At 31.1% G+C, this 21,065-nt stretch overlaps 1 protein-coding gene across 1 annotated transcript; it reads left to right on the forward strand.

Annotated features, from left to right (window-relative positions):
* Positions 1-7,360: 7,360 nt before the first annotated feature.
* Positions 7,361-7,924, forward strand: LOC124846318 (small ribosomal subunit protein uS2-like). The gene is made up of 2 exons (XM_047323554.2): positions 7,361-7,577; positions 7,710-7,924. Exons 1-2 carry the CDS (start codon positions 7,427-7,429, stop codon positions 7,922-7,924), a joined length of 366 nt encoding a protein of 121 aa, XP_047179510.1. The 5' UTR covers positions 7,361-7,426.
* The last annotated feature ends 13,141 nt before the right edge of the window (positions 7,925-21,065 follow it).

The following is a 21,065-nucleotide window of genomic DNA, read 5'->3' on the forward strand; positions in this document are numbered from 1 at the left end:
ACTCAAAACGCAAAAATACAACTCCAAACAGTGCACCAATTCAGAATCCAATATACATACACTTCATGCAACCAATTCAAAGAAGTATTCTAGCTCCCCTTACCTTGGAGTTGAGCAGTACAACCCATTAGAATGCTCTAACAATGCCTCACACAACAAGGACCCGACCAAACCCCGCTGAAGAAGGAAAATCTAATCGGATGGTTGCGAAGCTCACTGCGCCGCGATCACTTGAGCACCACCTAATCCAACATGCAATGGCTGAATGTGAGGGAATGGTAGAGAGAAGGCAGAGCAAGGTTAGGAAAAATAAGAGTTCTAGAGAAAGAAGGGAAAGTCGACTAATCAACTCAGATTTTGAAAGGTCCTTTCTAAGGTCATGATGTCCTTAGTTTTACGGGTCTGACTACCTCAATATAAGACCCAACTGCTCTTGACCCATTTTTCAGGTCTTACAATCATCACTAAATAAGTATCTTTATTTCTAAAACTCCACATGAACAAATATCTCCAAGCATGCAAATTACTAACGTGTAAAAAGAAACTGATAAATAAAAACTTATTTTAAATAAAAAAATTGACCTAAAAGATACTTTTTCCTCTTTAATGGTTTCACTAACCATTTTAGAGCGAAAGTAGAGAAAATTTAATTGTAGAAAGAACCGTTTATGTGTAATGAAGTTTGAATGGTTGAGTTTTTCTATTTATAAACTTTTTAACAAAATTAATGAAATATTCATATTTTATTTTATTTAAAAATCTAAGAGTTTTAGACATTAGGTGACCGTTTTATTTTTTGGAAGAAATTCAATTAAGTGAAAAATATAGAATTTTATTTATTGGAGACTATAAATTATTGGGTGAAAAGCCCTTTGACTCAACTAGCATAACTGCGTTTGAGCAAATTTAAATATATATTTAAGAATGAGCAAAAGTAGTGGTTGAACGAAAACTTATAGATTTTAAGCAATATAATTTTAATTGTTTTTAAAAGTCAAACTAATTTATATTTCACTAAAAAAAATTATCTTTATCAAATAATGTCATGAATGGTGAATAAAATTTATTTTTATGTTAAGAATACAGTTATTGATCACAAATTTGATAAGCAAGTAGTGATAGTTTACATGGTTAATAACGATGTAAATAATGTTTGATGTAAATTTTGCATGATGAATGATGAAATATGATTTGAATTGGAATGTATATGAATAAGATTACAGTATTTATTGTAATATATATAAATGAAATGTATAACAATTGATTTAACAAATATAAGATGATATATGAATCATTATTAAAATTTATGTATTAAATAGTATAGTTTATATTAGACATATCTTGACTTAGCTAAGTACTTAAATGATGTAAATTAAAATCTTAAGTGATGAGAACTTAAATGAGAATTTATGGTGAATCTAAAACAACACAAGTTTCAAATTTTGAATGCCATAAACATAACTTAGACTAATGGAGCTTGACTATGCTCAAATAATAAATTATTAATCTCTAATAATACTTTAAGTCAATTTCTCCTATCACAAGTTTTGTGTTCATCTAAGAAATGATTTAAAAGTTAGACAAAATGATGAAAGTCCTAACTTACTCTTGAGGTGCCTAATTCACAAATCAAACAAATTATTATGAAATTATACTAAAATTTTTAATATATTCAATTCAAATATCATATATAAATACAAAACGTTTAGCGAACAAATCAAACCAGAATAGAAAATATTAATAATTATTGTTATGATTAATCACTCTCACTTTCTAAGTTTCTCACTAACACTTCTTTTATTAGTAAAATATTAAGAATTATCTTAATAACCTTAAAAAAAGGAAAAAAATAAATAAATACAAACTGTAGAAAGAAGAAAAGAATATAAATGGTATAAAAGAGGAATTTTGTAGATGAGATATTAAAATAATGAGAGTAAAGTTTTGTGGACATGCATTTATTTGTTTCCTAAATTTGAGTGGTGGGAAAGTGGGTGAAAAATGACTTGACATTGGAGAAATTACACATATTTATATTATGATATTATGCACATGTTGATAAGACTTTTCAATTACGTTTTTCCAAACCTTGCAAGTTGTTCAGAACCAAAACACATGAACCAGAAAGCGGTTGTTTCCAACAAAGAGACCCACATTAGAGTTAGGAGAAATTGTCGTTAGTTTAAAGGTTACTCACATTTTCTTGGTGTCTCTTTTTATTTTATTCAACATTATACATCTATTAAAAATATAATCAAATCCTAGTATATTAAATATAAATTTCACTTTATAAATAATTTAAAAAAGAAATAAGAAATCGGCTCTAAAAGTCTTAGATCATGAGTGTGATTTCAACTTGAAATTAAATTATGTTATTCTAATAATATAAGTTAAATTACTTTATTCTAGTAAATTAAAGAATAAAGTAGTTTAGAAGTTGGGTGAAGATGTAATTATTTGACAATGATCTAAAATAAGTCATTATTTAAATCGGTTTTTTGTTTGCACCTATATATCGTAAATTAAATATGTCACGTGTAAGACGAGTTTAAATTGAATAGTTGCTGAATGGTTTCCAGCCATTTAAAGCCAGGTCTAACACCGTACACACATAAATATATTTTGGAGTTAGACAAACAATGAGATTTAAGTTAGTTTACTCACTCATAATTTTTATTTTGATGAAAAAGTAAACAAATTAAACCGAAAAAAAAAGTAAAAGAAATTAAACAATTAATTATTTCATAAAATGGTTCGGTCAATATTTCCACAATGATTGAACGGTCGATATTTTTAGAAGAACTATTTTTTCTAAATCAAAAAGGAATGTTATTATAGTTGACCGATTAGTCAACTTGGATGAAAAAAAAAATGCGTGAATATTTGTAGATAAAATTCGTGACGGATAGTTAATATTTGTGAATATTTATTATTTGTAGGTTGTTGATAGTGGGTATTTTAGTACCTGCTTATAAACGGGTCAGATACATGTATTATATTTCCTACTCGCAGATATCCTATATATGCAAAAGTTTAAAATAAAAATTTAATTTATATTTTATTAAGTGAAATTTAATTAAAACTAATTTATATTATATAAAATTAAATTAAATTTATATTATATTTTATATATTTTTTAAATTTTGTTTTAAGAATTTATAAAAATATATTTTTTTGAATATTTGCAAGTATTCGCGGATATACATGGATATTCGCGAACTTTAAAATATCTACAGATATTTTTTAAGTAGGTATTTGTGCTAGGAAGGGATCAAATAGGAGGTGAATTTTCTTTTCCAGATTGGATTACGGATAAATAATATATGTGTTCGATCCAACCCATTATCATCTTTGAAAAAAATCATTATTTTATAAATATTGACCATTCAATCATTATGAAAACTTTGATAATATACTGTAAATAAACTAAAAATATTATAAAATTATGTAATATAATTGAATTCTTTTAACCTATTAAACGATATTTTATATTGTCATTTAAATTTTAATATTAATATAAAATATTGTTTAAAATATAAAAAATTTAAATTATTAAATTAAAATATTTATATATTTTTTTTTAAAATTTTGAAAATTAAAAATATTAAAATTTAAAATTGAAACGAAATTCAAGTTGAAGTTTAACAATTAAAAACATGTTTAAATTAAAATTAATTAATCTCTTGTCCCAAGATACTCTTTCTTTAGTAAGTAAAAGTAAAGTTTGACTAAGTGGGTTAGGTAACAACGTGAGGAGAGTGGTATTGCGTGCCGACAACCAGAAGCGCGTGTGTGGGGTCCACGTGAGCGGCTGAATCACGTTTCCTCGAGACTCGTGTCGTGACTCCTTCGCAAACAAGCACGTGATAAGCAATGCTTCAAATATTCCTTTCTTCTTACGCCATTTTCAATGTATGTACAATACAAACCATCTACGGTGTGTGCTTTTCTACGTTATTCACGTATGTTCTACGTATTTGTCGATAAATATTCTAATCATTGTATTTTCTACGACTTACATTAATTATTATTTTTTTTCAATAAATAAAATTTTTTTCACACTCAAGATGACATCATCAAAATTTGAATCATGAACCACTTTATTTAGATATAAAAAGACTATCACTAAGTTATACACAAGTCAATGTCGACTAAATAATGTATTTTAATTAATACTAGTATTTTATATTTATAATTATATCAATTAATATTAATAACATTAAACGTACAGTTCGCTAATATTATTACTGTCTCTATCCTAAATTATCTACCATTTTATTATTTCTAATTTGTCCCAAAATAATTAGTCCTTTCAATTTATAATGTATAATTAATATTTTCTTCTTAGTGTGAACTTATCTATAATGTATAAATAATAAATGTATGACGCATTTATAGTAAATATTTATTTACTGTTTAGAGATAAAGTGCACGAAATAAAATAAAATAGCTATGCAAATCAAAAAAAGGTTTTAGTTAACTTTCTCTTCAATAACGTCGAGATTTGAAAAAAAAAGTGTAACAGTTTTATTTTTAAATAAAGTTAATTTTTAATAAAATAATAAAATAACAATATAAATAATAATATATTTTTTTATTTTTATCAATTAAAATAATTTTTATTTATTAAATTCATCATATTATTTAATATTTTCATCTTAAAATCTTTCATTTTTATCATTTTTGTCTTAATCAAAACAATTTTACTTTTAGTTTTTTTCTCCTAAACCTCCTTAAATTTATTTCCCGAAATCCATTTTTAAAAAATAAACCCACCCTATGACTAAATCCATCTTTACAAAAGTTCTATTTCCTTAAATTAACATTAATATGTAATTAATTGTTAAAAATTTAATTTGTAAAATAGAAAATAAAGAATAAAAAATTTCTCTCAAAACTAATAATATGTCAATATACTTTTTTAATAAATATAGATAACAATTACTACTATTAAATTATGTGTTTAGAATTTAAATAAAATTAATCAAATTAAAATATGTATATATTTGTAAATAAAATTAATGAAATTAAAACATCCAAATCTCTCAAAAAAAAAATTCTCTAGATTTTCTTTCCTTTATCTCTAAACTTTTTAACTTCTGAGTTATCTTTTTGACAATTAAGAAGTATGTAGGTGATCACAACAATGAGATCTCAACTTTATCTGATAAGTTTTTTTATAGGATAAATTAATTTTTACTCCTTTTCCATTTGTTTAGCAGTTTTAAGACGTATGCAAGTTAGTCTTGCCGCATGTGCGATCTTCCCTTTTAGTTTATTGTCGACAGTAGTCCTAAAGACTTACCTTTATCATAATTTTGTACTCTATAGGTACAACTACAATTATCTTAACCGAGACAAGGATTGTTTGCGTTTTGGAGTTGTTTGAGCTTTCCATCCAGTAAGGGAAACTAATAATTGATTTAATTTTCATGCTAAGGAGTATGAATTTATGCTTGATAGATTGTGAGATTAACGATTGGTTGAATATCTAGGTTTGGGTGGTGATCTTTTAAATGGTGATTTTTTCTTTGGTAAGTCTGAATTCATGTTAAAATAAGCATAATAATGTCTAAGTTTAGTTATAACCATGCTGGTAGATTAAATATAGTGTCTAAGATATCAACTTTAGGTTGTGTGTACATTGAAGGTATGAGGAGTTAGGAATTCAAAGTTGGCTAAACCTAATTATGTAGAACTACTGTGTGTAGATTTGTGTAGACTTGCTCGCGAACAAAACCCACTATTTTTGCAAGAACTGGGCGAGCCTATGGTTGTTGGGTGAGTCAGTAATGAAGGTGGTTAGATGTTGTAAGGGTAGGTAAGAGCTCTCATTAGGCTTAGAGAACTCTCTATTTTCGTATTCATTGGATGAAAATTTCCCTCGTTGGTTGAGAAAGGTTTCTCGCACAATCCTAAGAGCCTGGTTTCAAATCATGAGTAAGGTTTTCTTTCAATTATTTTCTTGTGACTCTGAGTTGTCTTAGTAATTTTATGTTTGTCTATCTATTCCATTGTATATTGAGATATAAACGAGACTATGAATATGACGAACTTTGATGTGAAGAGAATTCCAAGAATAAATTCTTGCTGGTTGTTTCAAGTACTGTATGTATTATTGTAGGAGCTTAGCTTTGGGGTTATCCAGACAATTTAATGGCCATCAACACTCAAGTACAAAAGGGTGAGACATGTGGTGGCAGGAGGTCCTAGTATAGGGAGTTTACCTTGGCTTAAGGCATTAACAGAATAACTTTGTGTGTGGTAAGGTAAAACTCATTTGCAATGACTTTACAAAACAGTTGAGGCCACCACAAGTGTATAACCTGCCATATCTCGACAATAATACATGTATCCAGATGATCAAGTCCAAACTTTATCTATATATTTAGATTTGTTTTGGTTGTGTTTTATGATGATTTATAATTGCATGATTTGATATTTTTATAATATTAGCTTTACCTTTTATGTTTTGTTTGTTTCTGTTCTTTGAAATGATTACTTAAAGTGGAGCAGACTTTAGGCTACAAGAGTTCAAATCATATAAATATGATGAGAGTAATTAATTTCTTTTGATTGTTTTGAAAAAACATTTTATATATGCATACATATTTTTATATTAATGTTGTGTATATAAAAACTTGACTTATAATTATATTTTTTATATTAGTGTTGTGTATATAAAAATTTGACTTATAATTTCAAATATTTTTATATACTTTCTTTTGTTAACTGGTATAGTTTATTGAATATGTAATGATTCGTGTTTAAATTGTGTAAAATGTTACATTTGATACTAACTAATTTTCAATGACTGAGGAGAGATATATATTAAACAATCTATATTTAAGAAGAATCAATTAAATTTTCGGAAAATGCAAAATACGATTTATTTTTAAAAACTAAAGCATAAAAACAAATGGAAAATAAGGAATACATTCGTGAAAAATAAAACAGATATTAATTATTTTCAAATATGTATTTCCGCGTTTCTGCGGGTCTCGTTTTGCGCGTCTATGGTCTCAGTTGCATGAGCTGGAATAGACTCTAATAAAAATGCATTAAACGTGTATTTCTTTCATTATAAACTAATAACATTATTTTTAAGTTTAATTTTTTTTGCAAAATTTTGTTAAGGGTTAAATATGTTTTTAGTCCCTGAACTATCAGACGATTTTGTTTTTAGTCCCTGCTCAGAACTTTGATGGTTTTTAGTCCTTATAGTTTGAAACTCTGAGTATTAGTCCTTAAAAATGGACGGTGTTAAGTTTTTGTGGATGTGGCAAACAGCGATGCCACGTGATCACTGATCTCTGCCTTCACTCTCTGCCACGTGGGATGTTTAACTCTTGAACTGAGGTTATTTGCTGTAGTCAGAAACACTAAGGTTTTCAAGCTCTTGTTTGGGAGCTTGCGAGAGGTAACCATGGCCGCCACAACCAACGCCGCTGCCCCGCCGCGCCAGCTCTCTCAAAAGGAAGCCGACATCCAGATGATGTTGGCAGCCGACGTTCACCTCGGCACCAAAAATTGTGATTTTCAAATGGAGCGCTACATCTTCAAGCGCCGCAACGATGGTAACTAACATTTTTATATTATCTCTATCGTTATACAATAGACAACAACCTTGTGTTATACAATTTTGAATCTGCAATAGCTACAGGAGCGCAATGTGGTTTTGATTTGTTGTGGTGTGGATTTGGTATTAGGTATTTATATTATCAACCTTGGTAAGACATGGGAGAAGCTTCAACTTGCTGCTAGGGTTATCGTTGCAATTGAGAACCCTCAGGATATTATTGTGCAATCTGCTCGGCCTTATGGTCAGAGAGCGGTTCTCAAGTTTGCCCAGTACACTGGTGCTCATGCCATTGCTGGAAGGCACACTCCTGGTACCTTTACCAATACTCAGTTCAAGAGTTAAACATCCCACGTGGCAGAGAGTGAAGGCAGAGATCAGTGATCACGTGGCATCGCCGTTTGCCACATCCACAAAAATTAACACCGTCCATTTTTAAGGACTAATACTCAGAGTTTCAAAACTATAAGGACTAAAAACCATCAAAGTTCTGAGCAGGGACTAAAAACAAAATCGTCTGATAGTTGAGGGACTAAAAAACATATTTAACCCTTCTGTTAATTTGTTACATATAATATATTTAATTTGGTGAATCAGCTTCTTACATTAGTCTTATAAAGTTATTTCTGTTTAAATTGAGAAAATTATTTATTTATTTTTATTTTTAATGTAATTTTAAGAGACTTATCTATTATATTTTTTCAATTTTTTTATTTTGATAATATTTACCCGTCCTTATATTTTCAATAATAAACAAGTGAAAAGGGTTTACATAATAAAATTATTATTATTATAATTTTAAATTTAAATATAAATATATTTTTATAATTTTATTATAAATAGTTTTTATATATTTTGAAGATAATTTTATAATTAAAAAATAATAAAATTTTAAAAATATAGTTAAATTAAAAAAAACACAATGTAAAACTGATAAAATATATTTTTATATAAACAAATTATTTGAAAAGTAAAATTAAAAAATAAATATAGAGACGAATATATAATATTATAAAAAGCAATACAAGAAGCATATTACTTTCTTATATATTAGATTTTGATAATAGATGGTACATGAAAAAAAAAGAAAAAAAAGATAATGCATAAAAAACATAAAAACAGATAGGATAACATTATTATTAGTGGACCCAACAACTGGCTATTAAAAAAAACACGGGGTACCCGTGTTCTCTATCTCTACCTTCTTAAATTAAAGAACCGTACATAACGATGTTACACTTTTAGAAATTAAACATATTTAATATGTTTATTTTATTTTTTTATTTTATAGTTAAGAGGCATTTTGTAAAATGATATATTTATAACAGTGATAATGGAAGGAGCCCGATATTATGATAATAGTTGGACTGATTAGCTTGTAAGTAAAATTCCACTTACGTTTGAATTGTAAATAAAAGTTATGATGAATTTTATCCATGCATATAATGCAAAGTGCACCTCTTAGGAAACTTTCCAATTACATCAAAATTCAACCAACAACAAACTATTTCCACATTACACGTAAACCTCCTTTTCTCAGGTTTATGAAAGCTTAAAATGTTCAATTATATTGCTTTGTAAGGAAAAAAATATGTTAAAAATATTACTTGTTAGCCGTGACGAATCTTAAACCAATACAAAAAAATATTCAGTTATATGTGAATTATTACATATGAATTCAAATTCATATATAATAGACGTTACATACGAATATTGGAAATTAAGTTACTTTCGTATCTAATAGGAATGTATAACATCACAAAAATACAGTGTAAAATCATATAAGAGAATCATCACATATTAATAATGTTACAGATCAGTTCCACACAGAACGAGATACGATTATGGCCGAACGGCCTTACATAATAACATTGGATTTAAAAAGTACGCTAGCTACTACTAGACCGAACGTTTTACAAAATACACTAATACTGCACGGTCTTTACAAAAGATAAAGCCAACACCAGACCGAACGCTCTCAAGGTTCGGCCTTCACTTCCATTGCATCTTCCAATACTTCTTCCAGCAGCTCTTTTCCTTCTGCTCACATCCACACGGATGATCATTGCAACAGGACAACGACAGGACGCACAACATAGACAAAAATGATAAACAGGGTAAGCTTATGTAATTTAATTTATTCAATAACAACATACAACAATCATACTTAAACCAACAACACTCAAATCATCATTCATACATCAAAGCATGCAATTAACGACCACTTGACTCTGACTGTCCGGACTGTATGAATCCTGTGTAGCTACGACGTTCGTGCACCCGGGTGATGTAGTAACTGGGATACCCTCAACAGCTGCCACCCGAGGTTGATCCGTTCCATCCAAGTTAACCTTATGGACTAAGATCTCCTGCCATTCCCACACGTGACTTACTCCTCTCTACTTGAGAACGAGTAATCATGGAATATCAGGATGAACGCTCGCTAAGTTTTGTCCACATTCATACTTTACAAATCAATAACCACTTTATGATATATTCCTCCCTGGAATACTCGTTCATAATCAAACTATTTCATTCATACCTCATTTCAAATTCTCTCATAATTTATCATCCATATATTCGAATGAATTAAGATCATACGTGCTTATCATAGCCCAAATACGATTAGAATAACGCTTCTTAGAAACTAACATGACTGAGCACTACTCACCCACTTCAATAAACAGACCCCTAAGAGTTCAAACTGGATGCCACGAAGCCTAGGCCGAGTACTAAGACTCTAGGCCGAACACCTTTTTAAAGACCAATATTGTTTGACACTAAATACTAATACTGATAAGAAACTATGAATAACGAACGCTATCGAGTTTGAATGAAGACCCTTATTCTAAAAACGGTACTAATATATACATTATAGAAAACAAGACCCAACGCTTGGTTTAAGACCGAGCCCTGTAGAAATCGAACACCATTTAACGAGCGCTGGTCCAAGACCAAGTGCTTATCAGGAACGAACACTACTGAAACTGAAGGCTTGGTCCAAGACCGATCACTAATAAACTCACATAAAACGAGTGAATATATATATATATATATATATATATATATATATATATATATATATATACACACACACAATTTGAACCACCACTTATTCTGAATGAAAAAGAACGATAACATCTACGACCTTACGCAGTATATAACACATTAACTAAACTGTTTAGGAAGTCTAAAGAAGAACTACACCTAGACCGAACACTCATTCATACATTTCTAATATTATAACACAATCGTTATTACCACAATTTCTTGTATAAGAGAACCTAATATAGACGGACGCTCGATCAAATTACCACCTTTATTCAGAATACTACAGTTGACGATCAATCCCTATCTCAACTCAATTCACCACATGCATCATTCATCCATCCACACGTCCAAACAAGCAGTACACACATATCTCATACTCATCAAATAATCAAACAACATATCATGCAAACATACCAACGTTCAAACAAGACTTTAATCAAATTATATAAGCTTCCCTTACCTCTATACGTAACTGAACGCTCAACTATGCAGAATTAGAGCTCCCTATTACCAAAGACTTAACGTTCGCCGACCACGTTTTAGGAATACTGAACCACATAGAAAACCAGAAACGCTCAGAATAATACTACCCACTCAGGCGACCAGAAATAGAGGGTTGCATGCGAGTCTAAACGAACATGCTTAAAGAGAAGGAAACCCACCAGCTCAGAATCACAAACCGATCGGTTTAAACGGAAGCTCTTGACGCCGGGAGTGTTCCAGCGGTGCCTGAGAGGTGATCGGAAGAAGAAAAAGTGAGGTTTTCTTAAAGAGAAGATGGAGATTTTAGAGAGAAGGAGGAGGAAATGGTTTCAGCAGTTTGGAGAAGAAGAAAAGCATGCAAAGAAGTGGCACGACATTTGAAATTTGGCCTTAAATACTGCCGTCACCCAAAACGAACGGTCACCCTCCTGCAGTCACTTGTTTTTCACTAACTGAAATGCTTACTCTCTTCTTGGCGCATGGATCCCACTACTTGGGGTTTTGAGTGTGTTTTAATGGGGTTTGACATATGTAAGTGGATAAAATTTTACCTACTGATATTATATACAAGTTTTAAAAAGACTAATAATTAAAAATAAATTTTCCCTAATAACACTCTCTTGAAATGTCTCCCTCTCTCTCTCCCTCTCTCTCTCTAAAATACTTATTTTCTCCCTTGCTCATAGAACTCACTCACAGAAGCTCTTCCTTGGACTCTCCCGTGATCAAAATTGCATTTCTCTCTCTTGCTCAAACTCACTTCCACTCTCGCACCGACATTTGGTTTGTGGTACCATCAATGATTGTTCGTTGACGTTAGCATCACGAACAATCACATTTGATTTGTCGTTGAGGACTAAACACTATGAGTAATCGAAGCTTTGAGGTTGTTTTATTTTTTCATTTTCTGTAGTTGTTGTTACATTGACCTATCTTTGCTCTTTGAAGGTTTAAAATCGCAACTTAGGAAACTCTAGGTTGGTTTGTTCGAACTATAAGAGATAAGCTCGAGTTGCAATTGCCTTTTGCACTTGGTAAGTTTCAATTGCTTAGATTTGTGTTTGTTTTTATTGGTTGTTATTCAAAATGGGTGTTGAGGGAGGGGATGAGATGCTGATGGAGATGAGTTTTTTTGGTGAGAAGTCGAAAAATGTGGTAAGGTCCTCAACTAGTTTAGAAAAAAATTGTTTGTAAGAAAAGATAGAAAAGATACGAATGACTTTAAGTTAACTAGCCAAAGACAGTTTGTTTTTGCTTGACTGTAGTGACTTTGTTTCCATTTTTCAGCTCATAATTTTATGTTTATTATTGTATTATGTTATGATACCTTTTTGTTTTGTTGTTGAAATTTTATTGTCACTTCGAAACAAGTTCTGAAGTGGTTGAGAAGTATGAGATACCTCAAAAATATATATTTTGGGGTGTTAAGTATGGAGAGATAATGATAGTTTTGTTTTTGAAAATATGTATAAGATAATAAATTTGTTCCAGCTCAGTTTTGTTACCATCTCTAATTTTCAATGAAAACAACTTTTTAAAGTTAATTAATTTCAAATTCTTTTAATGCATTGAAAATAAAATGAAGGAATTGGTGAAACATATCTAAATAATTGGATAAAAGTGAATTTTTATTATCAGTTGAACCAAAATGCGTCGTTGTGTATAGATAAATTATATGAGGAAAAGATTCGAACATTTAAAAAGTCAATTTATATTAAAACTTAAAATAAATAGATAAAAAAGTTAACTAATTAAGAGACATGAAAATAAATTAATTAGAAAATACAGAAAATGAAAATGTAATAATATATATATATATATATATATATATGTATGTATGTATGAATGTATGCCTGAGTGTGAATAGAGAAAGATTACAATCCTCATAATATATGAAATATCAGATTGATTCATCTTGTGATATCTTTGAAGAGTTCAACCATAAACAACTATGTTAGTCAATCTCAAAAAAACTCACGACTTTGACTTTTTGGAAGATAAGTTTCAATGTTGAAAGAAGTTTCTATCACTTCAATAACCACCGACTACTTACGCTATTCAATGTTCTACAGTAAAATATATTATTTTGATTTTTTTTATATTAGAACAAATATAAATATAGTGATGATAACGAAAACAAAAAATAATGTTTCCACTAAAATTCATAACCTTTGTTGAAAGAATACTTTTAATGAATATATGTAAATAATTGACATGATTATTTATTAGGTTAACCTCTATATATATGATAGTTTGTAATTTGTGGATATTGAAGATTCGTATTTTGAAATTTCTTTGTTGTAAAACTTAAACTAAAAAATATATTTTTTACTGGTTGGTATTCTAGAATAATATTAATGGCGGTCAACATGTATCATGAGTTATCTCTGATATTAATGTCGATAAATACTTATAACAATTCTTTTGAAAAAATGCAGAAGAAAGATAAAGAGTTTAAAAGAAGCTGTCAATTTTTGTCTTCTTGTTGTTAACAAATTGACATTAGAGCGTGTGTGTAAGGTGAAAGTAAGAGACCTTACCAAACTCAAGAGAGAACGTCGCGGTGTGCACTGGCAGAGATAGAGGAGCGACTGAGAGTTTTGTGAGGTGTTTGAGTTGAGTGTAAACACTTAAGAGAAATGACAGGTCTAACCAATGACATCCCGCTACCCAAGTTGACGAAAGATGTTAACTATGACAACTAGAAGTGCAGATAAAGGCCCTTCTCGACTCCCCAGATAACTGGGATGTGGTCGAGACTGGGTATGAGGAACCGGCAAGCACAGATGGATATTCAAATGTCCAGTTGAACGCGTTGAAGGCCGTTCGAGCTAAAAACAAGGCGACCTTGTATCTGCTATATCGAGTTGTTGACGAATATGGCTTTGAGAAGATAACAAATGCAAAATCTTCCAAAGTAGCATGAGATATACTCGAAAAGGCAAACAAAGGAGACGAACGAGTGAAGCAGGTCTGACTGCAAACCCTTAAGGACGAGATGGAAAACATGAGGATGAAAGAGTCTGAAAGCGTATCCGAGTTCATTACTCGGGTGGAGACCATGGTGAACAAACTGAATCAGAATGGTGAGAGTCTTTCCTCAAACCGAGTTGTTGAAAAGATCCTGAGGTCATTGACAGATGATTTCGAGAACATCGTATGCGCAATAGAGGAGTCCAAGGACCTATCAACGCTTACCCTTGAAGAGCTTGCTGGGTCCCTGGAAGCACATGAGCAGATACGGAAAAACAAGAGGGGGAGTCCCTTGAACAGGCTCTCTAGGCGAAGGCGACAATAAAAAAGGATAATGTGTTTTATGCTCAAAGTACCAAAGGCAAAGGAAGAGGCAAAAACCAAGGTAGTAGAGGAAGACGAGAACGAAGAAATGAGCAAGTCGGCCAACAAAACTAGCGTGGCCGAGGTGAGACTCGGGGTGGTTGGACAAACACAAACAACATTGAATGCTATAACTGTTGGAGGTATGGGCATGTTGCCAAGGATTGCTACTCGGTAAAATGCTACAACTTTGGAAAGATGGGCCATATTTCCAAGGATTGTAGGTCCGAGAAGGAAAAGGAGGAGCCAACAAACTTCCTTGTCGAGAAAGAAGAAGAAGGATTGCTACTGGTAACAAACATTCCAGAAACCGAGGTCAAACCGAGCTGTTCTAATAACTCGGTTTGGTACTTGGACACCAGCGCAAGTAACCATATGTGTGGCGACGATAGTTTACTCAAAGTACTTTCAAAGGTGGAGTCCGGATCTGTTTCTTTCGGCAATGCTTCGAAAGTAACCTTTAAAGGTCGAGGAACGATCTGGTATCAACAGAAAAATGGACGAATTGGAGAGATCAGAGATGTATGCTACGTACCCGATCTCAAAAGCAATATACTGAGCATGGGACAGATAATGAAGAAGGGGGTACTCGGTTCTGATGAAGGACTGAGAATTACAACTGAGGGATAAACTCGGGAGGCTCATCGCTCAAGTAGAAATAAAGAAGTAGAAATGAAGAAAAATCGCATGTACAAACTTGACTTGAAAATAGTTCAAGATAAATGCCTGCAACTTGATATGGAGGATGAAGCTATGAAGTGGCATTTGCGGTTCAGACATCTTCACTTCGGAGAGTTGACTGAGGTGGTGAAAAAGGAGATGGTGCTCGGACTGCCTAAAATGGAATTCCAAAAGAGATTTTGTGAAGAATGTGTGATCGGAAAGCAAGCGATGACTTTTTCCCCACGGAGATCGAACTGATCCATATCGACTTGTGTGGGCCAATAACTCCAAAATCCTCTAGTGGTAGGAGATACTTCGTCTCTTTTATTGGTGATTTCTCAAGTAAGACGTGGGTTCACTTTCTGAAGGAGAACTTGTTTGAAACTTTCAAGAATTTCAAAGTGATGGTAGAGAAAGAAACAAACAAAGTCATCAAAACAGTCCGATCTGACAGAGGATGCGAGTTCACTTCTGCCGAATTCAACAAATACTGCAAGGAATATGGAATCAAGCGTTTCTTGATGGCTCCATATTTTCTGTAGCAAAACGGTGTAGCAGATCGAAAGAACCGAATTATTCTCGACATGGTTCGATCTATGTTGAAAGGGAAGAATATGTCGAAGAAGTTTTGGGCAGAGGCGGTGCAATGTGCAGTCTATGTGCAAAATAAATGTCCACATGCAAATTTGGGCGAAAAGACGCCTCAGGAGATTTGGAGTGGTGTGAAGCTGAGTGTCTCTCATCTAAAGGTGTTCGGTAGCGTGGCCTATGGGCAAGTACCAAGTCAGCACAGGACAAAATTAAAAGATCGGAGCAAGAAGTACATATTTATCGGGTATGATAAAAAATCTAAAGCATATAAACTGTTTGATCCTGTTAACAATAAAGTAGTGGTGAGCCGATATGTTTATGTGGAGAAAACAAAGGAGTGGTGTTGGAGTAACTCGGTCGAAAAAGAAACTAGCTCGAAGATTGTTGTACCTTCAGCAACAACAACCACCGGGTCCTCAGATGAAGAAACCCAGCCACAACAGCCTAGGATGAGAAGTCTACAGGAAATATATGACACTACAAATGAAGTTCATGTTGTATATCTTTTGGTCGACTCTGAAGACTTGAGTTTTGAGAAAGCTGTCCAAGATGAAAAGTGGAGAACAACCATGGATGAGGAGATCAGAGCGATTGAACGCAACAAAACTTGGTAATTCTCTAACCTTCTTGAAGGAGCTCGACCCATTGGAGTAAAATAGGTGTACAAAAAAAGATGAATGTTGAGGGAGAGGTTGAGCTTATAAAGCTCGACTTGTGGTAAAAAGCTATAGACAAAAGGAGGGGATAAACTATGACGAAGTATTTGCTCCTGTCACGAGAATGAAGTCAATCCGATTCTTGATCTCGTTAGCTGCTCAAAACCAATGGCCAATTCTACAGATGGATGTGAAGTCGGCCTTTCTAAATGGAGTGTTGAAAGAGGAGGGGTACGTCGAGCAACCACTCGGGTACATGAAGAGAGAGGATGAGAAGAAAGTATTGAGATTGAGAAAAGCCCCCTATGGACTGAAGTAGGCTCCTCGTGCCTGGAATGAGAGAATTGACGGTATTTCAAGAAAACCGGGTACGAGCAATGTCCGTACGAACATGCTTTGTACACAAAGAAATCAGAAAAGGATATGATGGTAGTTTCTCTCTATGTCGACGACCTCATATTCACCGGAAGCAACACGAAGCTGATTAAGGAGTTTAAGGAGGTAATGAAAAAAGAGTTTGAGATGACACACTTAGGCTTGATGAAATATTTTCTTGGCCTGGAAGTGAAGCAATCGGAGGAAGGGATTTTTATATCCCAAGAGAGGTACGCGCTTGAAATTTTAAAGAAGTTTAAAATGGAGAACTGCAACTCGGTTTCTACTCCAATGGAACCAGGCAATAAACTCTCGAAGTTTGATGGAGGAGAACGAGCTGATTCTGGGAGATATCAAAGTTTAATCGGAAGTCAGAGGTACCTTACAAGCATGAGACCCGACTTAATGTTGAGTGTTGGGATAACGAGCAGATTCATGGAGGATCCAAGATATACACATTGGAAGGCCTTGAAGAGAATTCTGAGATATATTCGAGGAACCCTATCACTTGGTCTTTTCTATTCAAAATCGGATGACTATCGACTAGTGGGTTACTCGGATAGTGATTGATGTGGTGATGTTGATGATCGGAAATACAACTTTTACTTGGCTGTCAAAGAAGCAACCCATTGTAACCCTGTCTACCTGCAAGGCAGAGTATGTGGCGGCCTCTTGGAGCGTGTGTCATGTAGTCTGGCTTTTAAATCTATTAAGGCATCTGGAGTGATTCGAGATGAAGGGATTGTGATCCGAGTTGATAACAAGTCGGCGATCGAGTTGGTAAAGAATCCAGTTAATCACGGAAGGAGCAAGCACATCGACGTCCGTTTTCATTTCATCTGAGATTAAGTCAAAGAAGGAAAGGTCAAGTTGGAGCATGTTGAAAGTCGAGCTCAAGCCGCGGACGTATTCACCAAACCACTGCCGACCACACTGAAGAATTGTAAAATGTTGATTGGAATGAGAAATGGGAAGAATATTTAAGTTTAAGGGGGAGATTTGTTGTAAAACTTAAATTAGAAAATTTATTTCTTGGTGGTTGGTATTCCTAGAATAGTATTAATGGCGTTAGGTGAACACACATCATGAGTTATCTTTGGCATTTGAAGAGGCAAACCTTTTGCCGATAAATACGTGTAACAATTCATTTGAAAAAATGCAAAAGAAAGATAAAGAGTTTAAAAAAGCTGTCAACTTTTGCCTTCTTATTGCCAACAAAACTAACTTATCAAAATAAAACTATTAATAATTATTTATCAATAATTAACAATAAATTAAATTCTAATTATATATGTTAATTTTAAAACGATAAAATAGAAAAAATAAAAAATTGATAGTTAATAATGTAATTTATTTAAATTTAATGTTTGAAAGGAATAAATTTATTTGTATTGATATTTTATTATATTTTTGGTGTTGTGAGCATAATATATCTAATAAATATAAATTTGGACACATAACATAACTATGAGTAAACACAAATTTTGCGTTATATAAATGGTTTACACATGTGAAAACACGTTATCTAACCATTACCGAGCAACTAAAAGTCATACCAACTAATTTTCACTAAAAAGCACTTTTAATTTATATATTTTTCTGATGGTTAAATATTCAACTTAGTTAAATTAGATTTCATTTCATTAATTATTATGAAAAATTCGACCTAAATTAAACTAACACACTTTTGTACAGGTTGGATAATGAGTTTAACATGGATGTTCAAATACCTACTCTTGTACTCATGGAATTAAGATTTTCTTATATTTTGAATTAGGTTATAGATTATCCGTGTGTTATGTTTATTTTTTTTTTACATTTTAAATTAATTTAGACAAACTTATTGATATATTAATTTTTTTAATATATTTTAAAACATTAAAATACATGAATGTATTTTAAAAATACAAAAAAAGCTCAACAAATAATTCAAATTTTAAAAAATTGTAAAAACTAAACTCTACCCTACCCAAGATTCTTTTAGTGAATTTAATAATATATTTACATTAGATATTTTAAGTAAACAATATTTATTAACAAGTAAGAGTATTAATAGCACGTGGTTTATTCTTTTTAAAATTTTGGGGGAACTTTTTTTTTGTTTGACTCTTTTGGGATTGAGGAAGATTTAGGAAGAAGATGGAACAATAATGTGGGATAGCAATGTCTTGAATTTCCACCAACTTTGAATAGTCTTAGGAAAAGGCCAAAAAATGCAACAAAATTGACTTTAATTTACACCAATCAGTGAGAGCCACCTGGCTAAATCTACCCGGTCAACTAAAAACGTGTCCATTTAATGAGATTTACTTTTCTTACCATAAACCTAAACCTAAATAGAAATCTTCATAAGGCTATTCCTTCTTCCAGTCTTAAATTCAAGTGTTATAAATAAAAAACTAAACTAAAATCAGAGACTCTATTTAAAATAACCAGTTAAGATTAGTGTTAATATTTTTTCCATCTCATCCGTGATTTTTTTTATAAAAAAAATAACTAATTTAAAAAAAATAAATAAATAAACATCATTTATAAAATAAATTAAAACTATTATTTATATTTATTTTATAATTAAAATGTTATTATTTTTTGAAATACACACGTGTGAGTTTTCACTATATTTTATACTTTTCCACTATTATATAAAGATAATTTTCTCTTTTGGTGTATATATATATATTCTCTTTTGGTGTGTATATATATATATATATATATATATATATATATATATATATATATATATATATATATATTTGATTTTCAATTTATCCTTTAAATATTTTTAAAAACTAAATAATTATTTTACAAAATTTATTCTTTAAATGATTTTTTTTAGTTTAACTATTTTTTTTTTCAATTTAAACCTTTTTTATTTTAAAATTTGACTATCTTTTTAACCTATACATAACTATCATAATAAAAAAAATTATCTAAAGAAATAAACATTACTTACAATAAAATTATTTAAATTTACTTTTATAGTTATAATAATAACAGTTTTATTTTTTTTATGATGAAAAAATAACACAACACGTGTCTTTTTACTTAAGTACAGTATCAATAACTTATTTATAAACTATTACATGAGATAAAAGTAAAGATTTTTTTTCTTAAATGTTTCCTTGTAGTGCTTGATACACTCGTAACATATAGTAAGAAGAGATAAAATCTAAAATTATTAGAAACTATTGTATAAAAATTATATGAAAGAACCAATAAAAGATTTTATATATATATATATATATATATATATATATATATATATATATATAATTACATTTAATAAAAAAACATATCTCAATACATGTTTTTAAAATTCAGCAAAAACTGACGAGAGATTATATAATAACTCTTTTGTACTTTCATCATAAACTCCATTTCATTTTATATAAACTGACGAGAGATTATATAATAATTCACAATTAAGATTATGCCACTTAATTGTGAATATAGTTCAACAACATCATACAAATTTTTATTTCAATCAACTCTCTCTTTCATTTAAATCCATACATATATAAATTATCATTACTCAACAAGTATTCTGTCCTGTAAGTTAGAATAAAACGAATTATAGATTGTTAAAATAGGGGATAGAAATTGAGATAAAAAGCTAATGTTAAAGCACTCAAAGAACAAATACCAGAATTTTCAATTATAGACTGCATTTTAAGCAGAACAGAAAGAGCAAGCCCATTCTGGAAACCAGAGATTGACATCGTCATAATAGCGGAACAAGGAGTTCATTGATAAAATAATGAAGTTGAAACAGCTTTTCCTATTTATCAGAACTTAATGAGCATTTAATTCACAGCACTCCAGTTTTATTTAAGCGAATAATTAATATTTATTTTATTAATTATTTCTTCTGCCACATCATGTATCATATATCACACATATACCTTTTTCTCATTAGGTATGAACTATGATTTTGGGTGTCCAAATATAGATTTTGCTTCCCACATGACGTGGACATTTTCATCTGGGTTCTTTGAAAAATACTTCCTCATCATGCAAAGATTTTGATCCTTGCAGAAGATATATGAATGATCAGTGTTCTCATTCAGGCAAAATATAAAACATGGAAGAGTTTGGTATTTCTATTTTTGGTAGTTCCGATAAAATAGCGAAATATGCTGATTTTCACCAATAGAAAGATGAATACTTTGAAACATGCAATTAATACTATAATTATCAGAGAAGGATATGATTATAATGGTTTTAATCAGTTATTGACTTGTTCAACAAACTCTGAAATTTTCCAAAGAGGGCCCTCTCATTGTGAGGTTCTCTTTGCACTCTTCCAAAGGAGACCCCCTCACCATGCATGC

The sequence above is a fragment of the Vigna umbellata genome, chromosome 11, assembly GCF_029865625.1.
Source record: "Vigna umbellata cultivar VRB3 chromosome 11, Vumbellata_1.0, whole genome shotgun sequence".
Classification (NCBI taxonomy): Eukaryota; Viridiplantae; Streptophyta; class Magnoliopsida; order Fabales; family Fabaceae; genus Vigna; species Vigna umbellata.

Excerpts from the sequence above, each read along its gene's own strand:
- LOC124846318 (XM_047323554.2), top strand. The coding sequence starts at position 7,427 with ATGGCCGCCACAACCAACGCCGCTGCCCCGCCGCGCCAGCTCTCTCAA. Across the intron at positions 7,578-7,709 it reads CTTCAAGCGCCGCAACGATG|GTATTTATATTATCAACCTT; the intron begins GTAACTAACATT and ends ATTTGGTATTAG.